The sequence below is a fragment of the Pomacea canaliculata genome, linkage group LG8 (genome assembly GCF_003073045.1).
Source record: "Pomacea canaliculata isolate SZHN2017 linkage group LG8, ASM307304v1, whole genome shotgun sequence".
Classification (NCBI taxonomy): Eukaryota; Metazoa; Mollusca; class Gastropoda; order Architaenioglossa; family Ampullariidae; genus Pomacea; species Pomacea canaliculata.
This window is the reverse complement of record NC_037597.1, coordinates 28,955,606-28,967,119: the sequence shown is the minus strand read 5'-3', so window position 1 is coordinate 28,967,119 and position 11,514 is coordinate 28,955,606. Positions and strand designations below refer to the sequence as shown.

General features: G+C 38.6%; 1 protein-coding gene across 3 annotated transcripts; it reads left to right on the top strand.

Annotated features, from left to right (window-relative positions):
• Positions 1 to 93: 93 nt before the first annotated feature.
• On the top strand, positions 94 to 11,514 carry LOC112571307 (beclin 1-associated autophagy-related key regulator-like). Of its 3 annotated transcripts, XM_025250210.1 has the most exons (10): positions 114 to 249; positions 653 to 942; positions 1,084 to 1,146; positions 1,712 to 1,754; positions 3,153 to 3,234; positions 5,212 to 5,464; positions 6,427 to 6,596; positions 7,904 to 8,063; positions 8,207 to 8,377; positions 8,672 to 11,514. In XM_025250210.1, exons 2-10 carry the CDS (start codon positions 749 to 751, stop codon positions 8,991 to 8,993), a joined length of 1,458 nt encoding a protein of 485 aa, XP_025105995.1. In that variant the 5' UTR covers positions 114 to 249; positions 653 to 748; the 3' UTR covers positions 8,994 to 11,514. The 3 variants fall into 3 exon arrangements, with proteins under 3 accessions (XP_025105996.1, XP_025105994.1, XP_025105995.1); XM_025250211.1 differs by having other exon boundaries at positions 94 to 942; positions 8,691 to 8,961; XM_025250209.1 differs by having other exon boundaries at positions 99 to 942.

Sequence of the window (11,514 nt, the reverse complement as noted above, 5' to 3'; positions counted from 1 at the left end):
AACAAAAGAAGATAACCTTGATCATTATATGCGTGAGAATTTCAAGTAATTAATTTGTGTGATAATGAAAGAAAAATGACCAAAGGTTAAATCAAGGATCTGTTTATTTCGGTATAGAAAAGTACATAGCCTACGTAAGGGAGACAATTCCCAGCACGGTCATTATCAGCGTTTTTGGGGCGGACCCCTTTCAAGCAGTTGTAGACCAACAATTATAGTTCTGATGGTTCTTCTTGTTCTTCGCTCTAGGTTCTGCGATCTCTAATTGACTTCTGGTCAAATCTAGCGCTTTTTACTGCCAGCGACAAACGTATCAAGTCTAGATAACATCTATTATAAGAAGCAGCAGACAATGTACTTGGAGTTTGCCAGCAGGACATCCCGTTCTGGGCTTATTGTCCTAAAACCTGATAATGATCAGTAGTTTAATCTTGTTGTAAACCCTCCAATCTAGAATAAGTTTCATACCAATATTTAAAGCGCAGTGGTTCCGATTCCGAAATAGCAGACGATACGTTTCGCATGCATGATAAATACGCAAAATATTCTTTTTTTCTTGTTGATTCTTTATTTTTGTCCAGAGCTACCGGAAAGAATATATTATGCTTACTTAAAACTTATATATTGAATGGCATTTTAATAAATGACTCAGAATTCAAGAGAATTCAGCGCTGCGCGTGATGTTGACCATCCATCGACTGCCTATCCCACAATACCCGGAAGTAAACAAGAGTACTGGCGCTGTGTCATGGCTGACTGGGCCTGCCAAGAAGAATTACCGCCGTTGGAATTTGAGTTTTCATCCTTGTTTGGTAGTGAAGAAGTTCTGCAGGTTGCAGTGGAGCGATGTCCGTTGTGTGCTGGAACGGGCGGTCCTTTCTACTGCAGTAGTTGTACAAACAGCGGGTTGTTTATTCATTCTAAAGCAACCGTGCCAGAGAGGTAGTACACAAAGATGACCGACGTTAGTGACAGCACTTTGTAACGTTCAAATGAGAGTTTATTCGGGCAGTGATCATTTACATTGATGTAACTTTTGCTCCTTGTAATAAATATTTGTATTCGAACTTATCTTGTTTTCAGGTACATTGATGTTCGTCAAAGATTTGATTTGCGGAACAAAGAGAGACAACTACTTGCCGAGAGGTACGAAGAAAGAGAAAGTTGTGAACTATTTTTAACTTTGCTGTTCATTTGTTTCGCCATTTTACCTACGCATTTTAAAGGTTTCCAATCTTTACAAAGTTTAATTTTGTTTTGATATTAAAGCAAACTTTTTATCAAGTACTAAGGGACAGATGACGGCGACTAAAAATTATGTTGTACAGTACGCTTGTCTGTATGGGTTCCACATCACGTGTTATTTAAATACAGAAAAGTTTCATGAAAGTTACGTTAGAAAGGCTTAAACAACTGAACAGGTGGTCGGTTTTTGTCCTCTTCAGAAGACATTGAGTAACCTGGGCTTAGGATGCCCACTCTATACAAGATATAGATTTGAATGGGAGAAAATGATGTTTCATGTAACAAAATAAAGGAAAATAGTTTCCCTGTAAAAAAAGATAGTCCTTAGGACTGGCTAAGAGATCAGATACATACTTTGTAATGTCAGGGAGGGTGGCCGAGATATAAATTGTCATTGGGTTGAGCACGAAACGGCTAGATCAGTTTGTCTAGTAAACATTCTAATATGTTAAATTATATGTTCCAGAATTAAGGAGAGTGTGTCCAAGCAGGAAGCAATTCAGGTCAAAGTAAGCGTTTCATCATTTTTGGTAGCTCATGTCTATTTCTTATATGATCTAGTTTTTCCAGTTTGTCTTCCATTTTTAATTCCCTATCACTGAATCTGGACACTGAATTCTTATTAAAGGCCAACCCAAGTCAAACATATTTGTTACCAAACATTCTTAGAAATCTAATATATTAAGTGGGAATTTATCCAGCGCAATATCTCAGCCGAAGGGGGATTCACTGCACTGAACAAGATCACAAAATAGTGACCAAGATGTAGAACAAGTTAACAAAATAATAACAAAGATGTAGAATGAAGAACAACGCAAGGACTCTCTGCATTCCAGCAGTAAAAGGCAATCGCTATAGATTTAATGGTAACGACGCTAGAGAATAAGGTTAGTGACATCAGGAGAATAGTGGGAAGATATTGAGTAATCTTGAGAATATGAAGAAATGTTATCATATGAAACTGTAAAAGGGTGATCATCACTTCAATTTATTCACTGTAGTTCAAGGTTGCTGCTGAAGCGAGTGAAATACGGCGAAGTGAAATCCAGCCAATAGATCCAAACAGTTCGCACTTCAAATAACATTATATACAATCCTGTTGCAAACCAGAAGAGGAAGAAAAATGCATCAGAAGCATATGTAAACATAAAGTTCCAACACTTTTATCCAAATCAAAGAACGACCACAAAACAAAATCAATTAGAGCTGATCCCCTCAGCCTGTTAGATGAAGAGACAAACATCTCATTGTATTTTATTTTTTAAAAGCATGATTAATGCACATAGTTAATCTGGTGGAAGGCTGCAGCTAGAGCAAGAGCAGTGAGCATATGCTGATGAGGCATTGTCTAATCAGTGACACACACTGCTTTACATGGAAGTGATCTCAATGAGTTCATGAAATATTGATGAGTGTGACACCATTCCATACCTTTTTATTATATGTATAGCTACAGTAGTAATCATTTTTTGGGGGGTAGGGGGAGGAACATGCATTAGCAAAATGTCAAACAAGAAATTGACAGAGATTTAAGTTTCAGCTTGATGTATTTTAAAAAGGTTGTGATGTCATCAGACAGTGTCCTGGTAGTCCAGGTCCATGAAATATGTGCTGATAAAGGTAATGTGGATTAAGGTGGTGAATTCATTATGGAATATTAAGTAATCAGTGGATTTACTATGGAATACTAAATAATCGATTCATTATAGGATAGTAAGTAATCTTCCACTTGGTGGATTCATTATAGTAATCTACTCCACTCAGTGGATTGAAAAATAGTTACTTGGTGGATGCATTATAAAATAGTAATCCACTCCACTCGATAAATACTTTATAGAATGGTAAGCAATCTGCTTCATGTGCATGTGTATATCTGATATATTTGTCTGTTATATGTGTGTTCACAGCAGGAGGAGGTGGAAGGATGCAGACAGCGAATCAAGCTGCTGAAATCAGCCATCAGCTCTGCACTCACCAAAAACCAACAGTGTAACTGTTTTTTTTATATAAACACTATATATAATATGATAATACTGTGCATTCATCTAACACCAAAGCTTGGCTGAAAGCACTGTATGCACATAGGGTTCATAGTAACCACACGAGTCCTAACATTTAGACTTTCCTGGTAAAGCCTTATAAATCCTTATATTCATCCTTATATTCATCCTGTAGTCTTTACTAATCCTTACATCTACAAAATATTACCACAAATCTGCAAGTCCTTTTAAATCTACAGTTGTTCATATTCATGCTCATCTTTGTAGTTTACTTGGATGCAGAATGCAGATGATTCTTTACCCAGAGGAGCTGAGGTGCAGTTTTTTTCTAAATTACATCCATTATAGTCACTTGACTGCCAGGTCTCCTTTCGGATATTTAACACGTTTGTCTTTCATTTTGATCAATTGTAGGCCTGCCTACTTTTACACAAAATCTATAGCAGCTACAAATTTAGACAGCTGATAACAGAACTATGGTTGTGTGTTAAAAAATTGTCATTTTCTTTATATGTAACTTGGATTCAAATCAAATCAAACTTTATTGTCTGAGAAAGTTCAAGACAGACAGTTTTCTTTTGCTCACCAACCCAACCATGTATACAAACATAATATGAGCATATATATATATACAAAATAATGGGCAGACATACTACCATTCCAGACATTCAACACACACGAACACCTACACCTTCTCATACATGGGATTGTTGGTACCTCAGTAAGGGTTAGGATTATATTTTTATGTAACACCCTGGTGATATTATTAGGTTTGGTTCGGCTTTCTTTCATTATTTTTTTAAAGGTACTTGCTGTCTTTTCACTCACCTCGAGTTTTGCATACATAATAACCAATCTTGAGCCATCCTGCTATTGTCTGCTTGACCCCTTGTTACTTCCAAAGTCAGCTGACCCATTTGGAAAGGTCATGACAAGGCAGAGCAGCATGGGGGTTGTACACACACCATTAGGACATGGAAATGAACTGAGGAGTCTGTCTTGTCTTGTTCCTATTCGCCCCCAGTGGAGCATAGGGCCGCAACCACACCCCACCATCAGACCCGGTTCTGGGCATCCCTTTCCAGTTGGGACCATGTCATGCCAGCTGTCTCTGCCTCTCTGTGGACTGGCTTCCCGAGGGCTTTCACCAGCACGTGTCATAAGCCCCTCCGAAGAGGGATCTTCCTGTCCAGGCTCCAGATGTGCAGTTATCGTGCTTGCGGTTTCTGTAGCATTTACTTTTTTTACAGGGTGGGGTTGCTAGCCCAACCCTCCTCCTTTATCCAGGCTTGGGACCAGCAGGTTACCCGAGTGGCTTCCAGGTGGAGTTGAACTGAGGAGTGGATAGTGGATATGTGGCTTTGGAGGAGTGAGGTGACAATCAGAAGAATGCAATGAGTTGAGTTAGCCATGAGGCTGGCTAGTAGACTGCATAGTGTCCAATAACTATTTTGACAAATTGAAATATCTTTTCTTCTCCTCAGCAAGTTATTGCTGTTGTTAGTAGAAGATTAGAGTGGAACTGTTTCTTTTAAGAACTTTAGCCCTGATAATATTTGAAGCAGAGAATGGTTCTGTTGATGATAATAATAATATTGAGGATTTATAGCTTTCCAACAATTTTCTCATAGTGCTTTACATAAATCATACATAGACTAAATCATTAACAACCATGCACCCACATTTACATATAACAGACATGCTTACTTCTACAACATACACTCACTCATACATAAAGTAAATTACAGGCACACATTATAGATGCTCATGATCAGGACAGTATGTTTATCTTTGATACAACCGACCAGGATTACTCCACACTGATGTATAAGATGTCACTATTCATAAATATGCTTCAGTTTTACTTTCGATGACAGTATCAACACCTATAAACACCCTTTGTTGTTTATTTCTTTCAGTTTACCTTCCTGTCCTCTCAGTGTGTCATTAACCTTCTCTTGTACAGACAAAAAAGAGTTTAAGCGGCGATGTCGAGAACGGGAGCAAAAATCTGAAAGGGTCCAGCAATTTAAGCAGAGGACCAGCAAAGCAAACAGGACTTTGAAGGTTGCCTGCCAGGACTTGCAAAATAGGAGAAACCAGCATGAGAAAGAGTCGGAGGTGCTGTGTGCGGAACGGAAGCGAGCAATGCATGAATTGGTAGACTGCATCTTTCCTATGCAAGAGATTACTCCAGTTTTTGCCTCGAGTCTGGGCCTGTATGTAGAGACATTTCACTTGTAATATATATGTGTAACAGTCCTATGTTGTGTTTAGACATTGCAGTCTTAAGCTAGAAATTTTGCTTTTGCATCAAAGCAGATTATGTAAAGAAGAAACAGTTTCTGATATGAAAAATATTTATATGAACAAAAAAGAACAGCAACAAAAAGAATCACACTTCTTCACTCTCTTCATTGGCTACCAGTTAAAGCTAGAATAGACTACAAGCTTTCAACTCTATGCTATGGATTCTTTGAAGGCTCCTCCTCCCCCCTACTTTACTGAAATCTTGTCTGTCCACACTCCTGCCCAAAACCTTCACTCCTCATCAGACTCCCACATTCTATCCTCCCTCTCACAAAGACAGTCACATATGGACAACGGACGTCCTCCCTCTGTGCTGCTAAGCACTGGAACTGTCTTCCTCATCACATTCGCCGCATATCTGTTCACAAAGTACTGTCCCTGAATTACTATTCTTTACTCCCTGGCAGTACTGTCTGTCATTCTAACCATCACGTAACGACTCCATCTTACACTGACATCCTTTCATACCTTCATCCACTGCTTTACGCTCTACTCTTGTACCTCATCTTTATGTTGTTCAATGTGTCTATATGTACCTTACTGTCCACTGGCTGTTATCTTCCATTTATTATGACTGGTCTGCGCACAGAATGCCATCTATCTTGGTTGTGATGCTGCGCATTATAAGTACCCATTATTATTATTATAAAAATTAGGATCAGAAGATGTGTGCCAACACAGTATAAATGGCAATCTCAGAATTACAACAACAGTTCATAACATTTTTTATAAACATTACATAATATTTGTAATCAAAAGAGGTAAAAAGTGCTGGGACATTAGGGTATGATTACTTTTTTACACGTGTTTGCATCTTTGCAGAAATAAGGCAACTATATAGTGAGTGGATTTTTTTATGTCTAAACTCCAGAGACAGTGAGGGTCTGGCACAAAGTACAGTAACAGCCCTAAAGGAGGCATGTCAGACAGCTTACCTGAGTGGACACTGGGTTTTAACTGACCATGAGGGCAATACTGCCTTCAAAATTGTGGAGTCAACAGTTCCTGGCAATGGTGATTACTCAGCTGCCATCAGCAAAGGTAGCTCTTTGTTCTGAGTTTGTATTTTGTCAGAAATTATCAATGGTTCCTGAAACTGTAGTCAAACCTGATATGTTTTCAAACATAATCATCTGTAAATTATCTTATGAAAGCCACTATTAGCCTGCTTTACACACACTTTTCCATAAAAAAAGCATAGGTATTGTTATCATCAGCATTATTATAACTATTTTTTTTGCTTGCGAGCATGACATTATCATACCAAGCATGACATTGTCATAACAGAGTGACCAGTCGCAGTTTACTTATTTTGGCTGTGGTTTGTTTTGACATCTCCATTATCTCTGGCTGTCTGTAAGTGTGTGTGGTTATGTCTTCTCTTTAAATACCAGCCATATAACCCAGTCAGTCACTTTTGCTATTTATGGGCCATGTCTGTCATTGGCCATATGGAGCGTTTCAGCATGATGTATTTTAAAAAGATTGAGATGTCATCATGTGATTATGTTATCTCTTACAATACTAAGCATATAACCCAGTGGGCTACATGTGCTATTTATGGGCCATATGTGTCATTTAGACTTGACAGAGATTTAAGTTTCAGCTTGATGTATTTTAAAAAGGTTGTGATGTCATCAGACAGTATCCTGGTAGTCCAGGTCCATGAAATATGTGCTGATAAAGGTAATGTGGATTAAGGTGGGGAATTCATTGTAGAATATGAAGTAATTAGTGGATTTACTATAAAATACTAAATAATCGATTCATTATAGGATAGTAAGTAATCTTCTTCCACTTGGTGGATTTATTACAGTAATCTACACTCAGTGAATTGAAAAATAGTTACTTGTAAAATAGTAATACATAGTAATAGTTACATTATAAAATAGTAATCCACTCCACTCGATAGATACTTTATAGAATGGTAAGTCATTCAATGGATACATTATAGAATAGTAATTTCCTCCAGTAGATATGTATCAGTAGATACATTATAGAATAGAAAATAATCTGCCCCACTTGGTACATACGTCATAGAATGGTAAGTAATTACTATACACAGTGTCAGCTTCCTACATGGCGCTTATGCTGATACCCCAGTGTTGATTTATGCTCGCCAAGAAGTAACAGTAGTGTAACAGTTGTAGTATCTCCATATCACCAAGCTTTTCATACTGTAGTATGTGTTCTGAAAAACCCAGCGCTCACCTATGCCACACTGGCTGTCTGTAAGTGAGGAATGATATATATATCTGTCACTCTGGCTGTCTGTTAGTAAGGAATGACATCTCTCGCTGTGTCACACTAACTGTCTTTAAGTAAGGAATGATGTCTCTCTCTGCCAGGATCCCAGAGCATGCTTGGTTGTGAGGAGCAGGAGAATGAGAAAAGGCCCTGGGAAAATCCTTCCAATGCTGTGTTGACAGCACTCAGTCACTTGACACAGTTCACTATGACAGCTGCAGATATTCTTCAAGTCTTTCTGCCTCGTCGCCTTTGTTTTAGGTTGGCTTGTTTCAGCTTCTTTATGTTCTAAGATTACATGTGTGTGCATGTGTTCTCGTGTATATAAATCTAAATTTAATCTGTGATTGTTTTGTGGTTGTGCATTGTTTTACCAGTCTGTTAATATATTCAATATTTCACAGCAAGTTCTGTGGAGGAGAACTCAGCGAAAGACAGTTACACAGTGCTGTCAGTCGCCTCAACTGTAATGTGTTGGCACTATGCTTATCCCAAGGCGTGGATGCTAGACAGCTGTCACTACGTCTCACAGTGCACAACATTCTAGCTCTCTTTAAAGCTCCTCACTTGGGCAGGTATGCTTAGTAGGCAGCCATCATTGGCCTTATTTTGTGTCAACACATACCAGTCTAGGAAGCATTTCAGGCATGCACTTTTCAGCACTGTTTTAAGATGCCAGATTTGGCAAGGATTGAACATAAAGTATGGATTAAATTATATTTCAATCACTACCTGCTAGCCACACACACATTACCACACTTATATTACCAATCTTATTAATAAGATTGCTGTATTTACAGAGATTTACCTATTGCTTATGAACTATTGCTATGTTTCACAATGTTTGCAAAATATTGGTATTTTTTCAGAGATCTGCCTTATGTACAGGAGTGTTGTTTGGTTCGTGCTGTTGCGGATGTCAGCATCTCTGATGATAGTGAAGATGAAGGATGGACAGCAGAAAATGAAGCTGTGGATGAAGTGGACTGGGTTCGTGTCGATAGAAACTTACCAGAGATAAAGGTTCCAACATGTGGAGGAGTTGCCTTCTCTTGGACAGTGAACACTGCTACCTATGCTGGTCACATGCTTGCGGAGACACAGTCCACTGCTAGTGGCCTCGTCACCTCTGCTGCTGCATCTGTAGCCTCTTTCTGGCGTGCTGCCAGGAGTCGTTTTGATCCCCTGTGATTTCCAGACCTGACAATTTTCATTGTCTGTTGTGGCATACTGCATGGAGTGACTTGGATCCCTGATGACAGTGTTTTAAAAGTAAACATCGGTGAGAAAAACAACTGATGTAAATACAAGAAATGTAGCATATGCAGGAAGCGGTGTTGTAACATATTACAGGAGGTGTTTAGCATCAAGAAACTAAGGAGTAACTCTTAAAGAGAACTTTGTGTATAATGAGCCATCTTACTGTGATTGAGCCATGTAGTAATACACCGGCAGAAGATGTCAGCAGTGTGACAAAGTGCTTGTGGAGGATTTCTGTTATAGGTAATTTGCAGGTGGGAGATGTCTGCTATACTTCAATATGCTGATGATTTGTAGGTTCAGATTTTACTACACCACCACAATTTTCTGATGATCTGTAGTTTGAGATGTCTGCTATAATACAATTTGCTGATGACTTGTTGGTTGATATGTGTGTATACCATACTTTGCTGGCGATATGTAGGATGGAGATGTTTGCTGTCTCATAATTTGTTGATGATTTGTAGGTTGGTGATGTCTGATATACCACAGTTTGGTGATGATTTGTAGGTTAAGATGTGTGCTATACAGTGATTTTCTGGTGGTTTGTAGGTTGGAGATGCATCTGCTATGCCATGAATTGCTAGTAAAAAATAAAGGGCGATGAGCACCAGGCAGCTAGTTTAATCCTGGAAATGGAGGTTTGTAGGTTGGAGAGGCTTTTGCTTTGCCATGATTTACTAGTAAAAACTGAAGGGCGCCAAGTGCCGGGGATCAATTAATGCTGGAAGTGGACGTAGCCATGAGTTATGGTGGAAGTGGCTGGATAGTACAAAGGGAGTGGCTGTGTTACACAGGCATCAAAATTATCTACAAAATGGATATTATTATCCTAAATTGTAGTAAAAATCTTCCAGAAAATTACCTTCCATCAACTTCTTTGCATCAAAGGAAAAGCATCTTCTGCCAAATAATACAAAAAGAAAGATGATGCCTTCATCTCACTCTGTTGTATTGGTTCAAAAGGAACTAAATAAAATACCTTAACTGATACTGGTTAGTGAGACAAGCTTTGGGCTGGAGCCCACAGGGGAGGCGCAGGGTTGGGAGACCCAGGCAGACATGAAGGAGATAAGTCCACAACGAGACGGAGGCAGCTGGCATGACATGGTCCCTACTGGAAATGGACACACAGAACTGGATCCAATGGCCGGTGTAGTTAAGCCTCTATGCTCCACTGGGGGGCGGGGGGATTAGGAACAGGAAGAAGAAGTGATACTGGCAGATACTTTAAGGGGCTTTATTTTATGAAGACCAAGAGACGAGGTTTATTAAAGAATGCTCGTAAAATGTTGAAGATGAGAATTGCGCACGTGTGTGTGACCCGGGAGGTGGGAGAAGATGGCACTCACAAGGGGATCTAGTGCCACCACTGATAATACCAAGTGATATTTCAAGTGATTTGGAACTCAAAATCATTTAGCAATCCATGGCAGTCAACTAGCCACTTTTATGCCCTAATGATGTTACACAGTCACACTGCTGGGATCGGTCCAGCTGACATTACTGAGAAAGTGTATTTCACACTTTGATAACCATGAGGGAGTTGGGCACAAGGTTAACACACTTTTAAATATTGGCAGAGGCTTCTAGCCTGTAAATTTCGTAACCAAATTGTAAACAATTATTTAATATTGCCAGACCCTTTTGGTTTGATAGTTTAAATACTAATGGTCTACAGTTGTTTAGATAATAATAAATTTAATAAAGTACAAGCAAATTTAGGAATCACAAGCATTGATAATACTTTTAATAAAAGCCTTTAAAACAGAGAATTTGTTTTAATAGAGTTTATGCTAAGTAGCTGTATTTGACTTTGTGCTTGTTTAAGTATACTTGTTTTATGTGCTGTGTATAATTCAAAATCAGCCGACTTAAGGCATTAATGTATCAAGCAGATGTCGAAGTAAATGTACACAGTCAAAAGAAACAGATGGCCAGAACTGTTGACAGCAGCACTGATAAATGTGGTGTGTGTTACATGACAGAATTTATTTATTTTACATTTATCTGAGTAGAAAAGGTGATGTTTGTACCATGAGATTTTCTTACTTGCCGAGGAATCTTTGGGAACCTGTTATTAAGAGTTTATCTTTTGGCATGTTTAAGTGTTAGTATGTCAGTTAATAGACACTGGCAATTTACTGGGAGGTTGCCTAGCACCTATAATAGCAGACGGGACCCACTGTCTTGCTACCATTGTGCATTTTTTACATGACCAGATTTGGTGATTTTTACAAATACTGAATCCTAGAATCAAATACATAAACCGCTTTAGTTTAACCCTTCAAACATCAGCATGTACAGAAAGACTATAACTATAATTTAAAATGTTGATACATGTAGTTCTGAAGGCTGTGACTATTGATACACTCATTTGATAGTCACTATCAAGAGAGCCGAAAATGTGTTAAATGGTTCAACCCATGTTACATAAATATTATGTCACAGA

Bases quoted from the DNA above. Each gene is read 5' to 3' on its own strand.
- LOC112571307 (XM_025250209.1), top strand. From the start codon at position 644: ATGACTCAGAATTCAAGAGAATTCAGCGCTGCGCGTGATGTTGACCAT. The intron at 5,465-6,426 runs GTATGTAGAGAC...TCTAAACTCCAG, and splicing joins TTTGCCTCGAGTCTGGGCCT to AGACAGTGAGGGTCTGGCAC. The intron at 8,064-8,206 runs GTTGGCTTGTTT...AATATTTCACAG, and splicing joins CCTCGTCGCCTTTGTTTTAG to CAAGTTCTGTGGAGGAGAAC.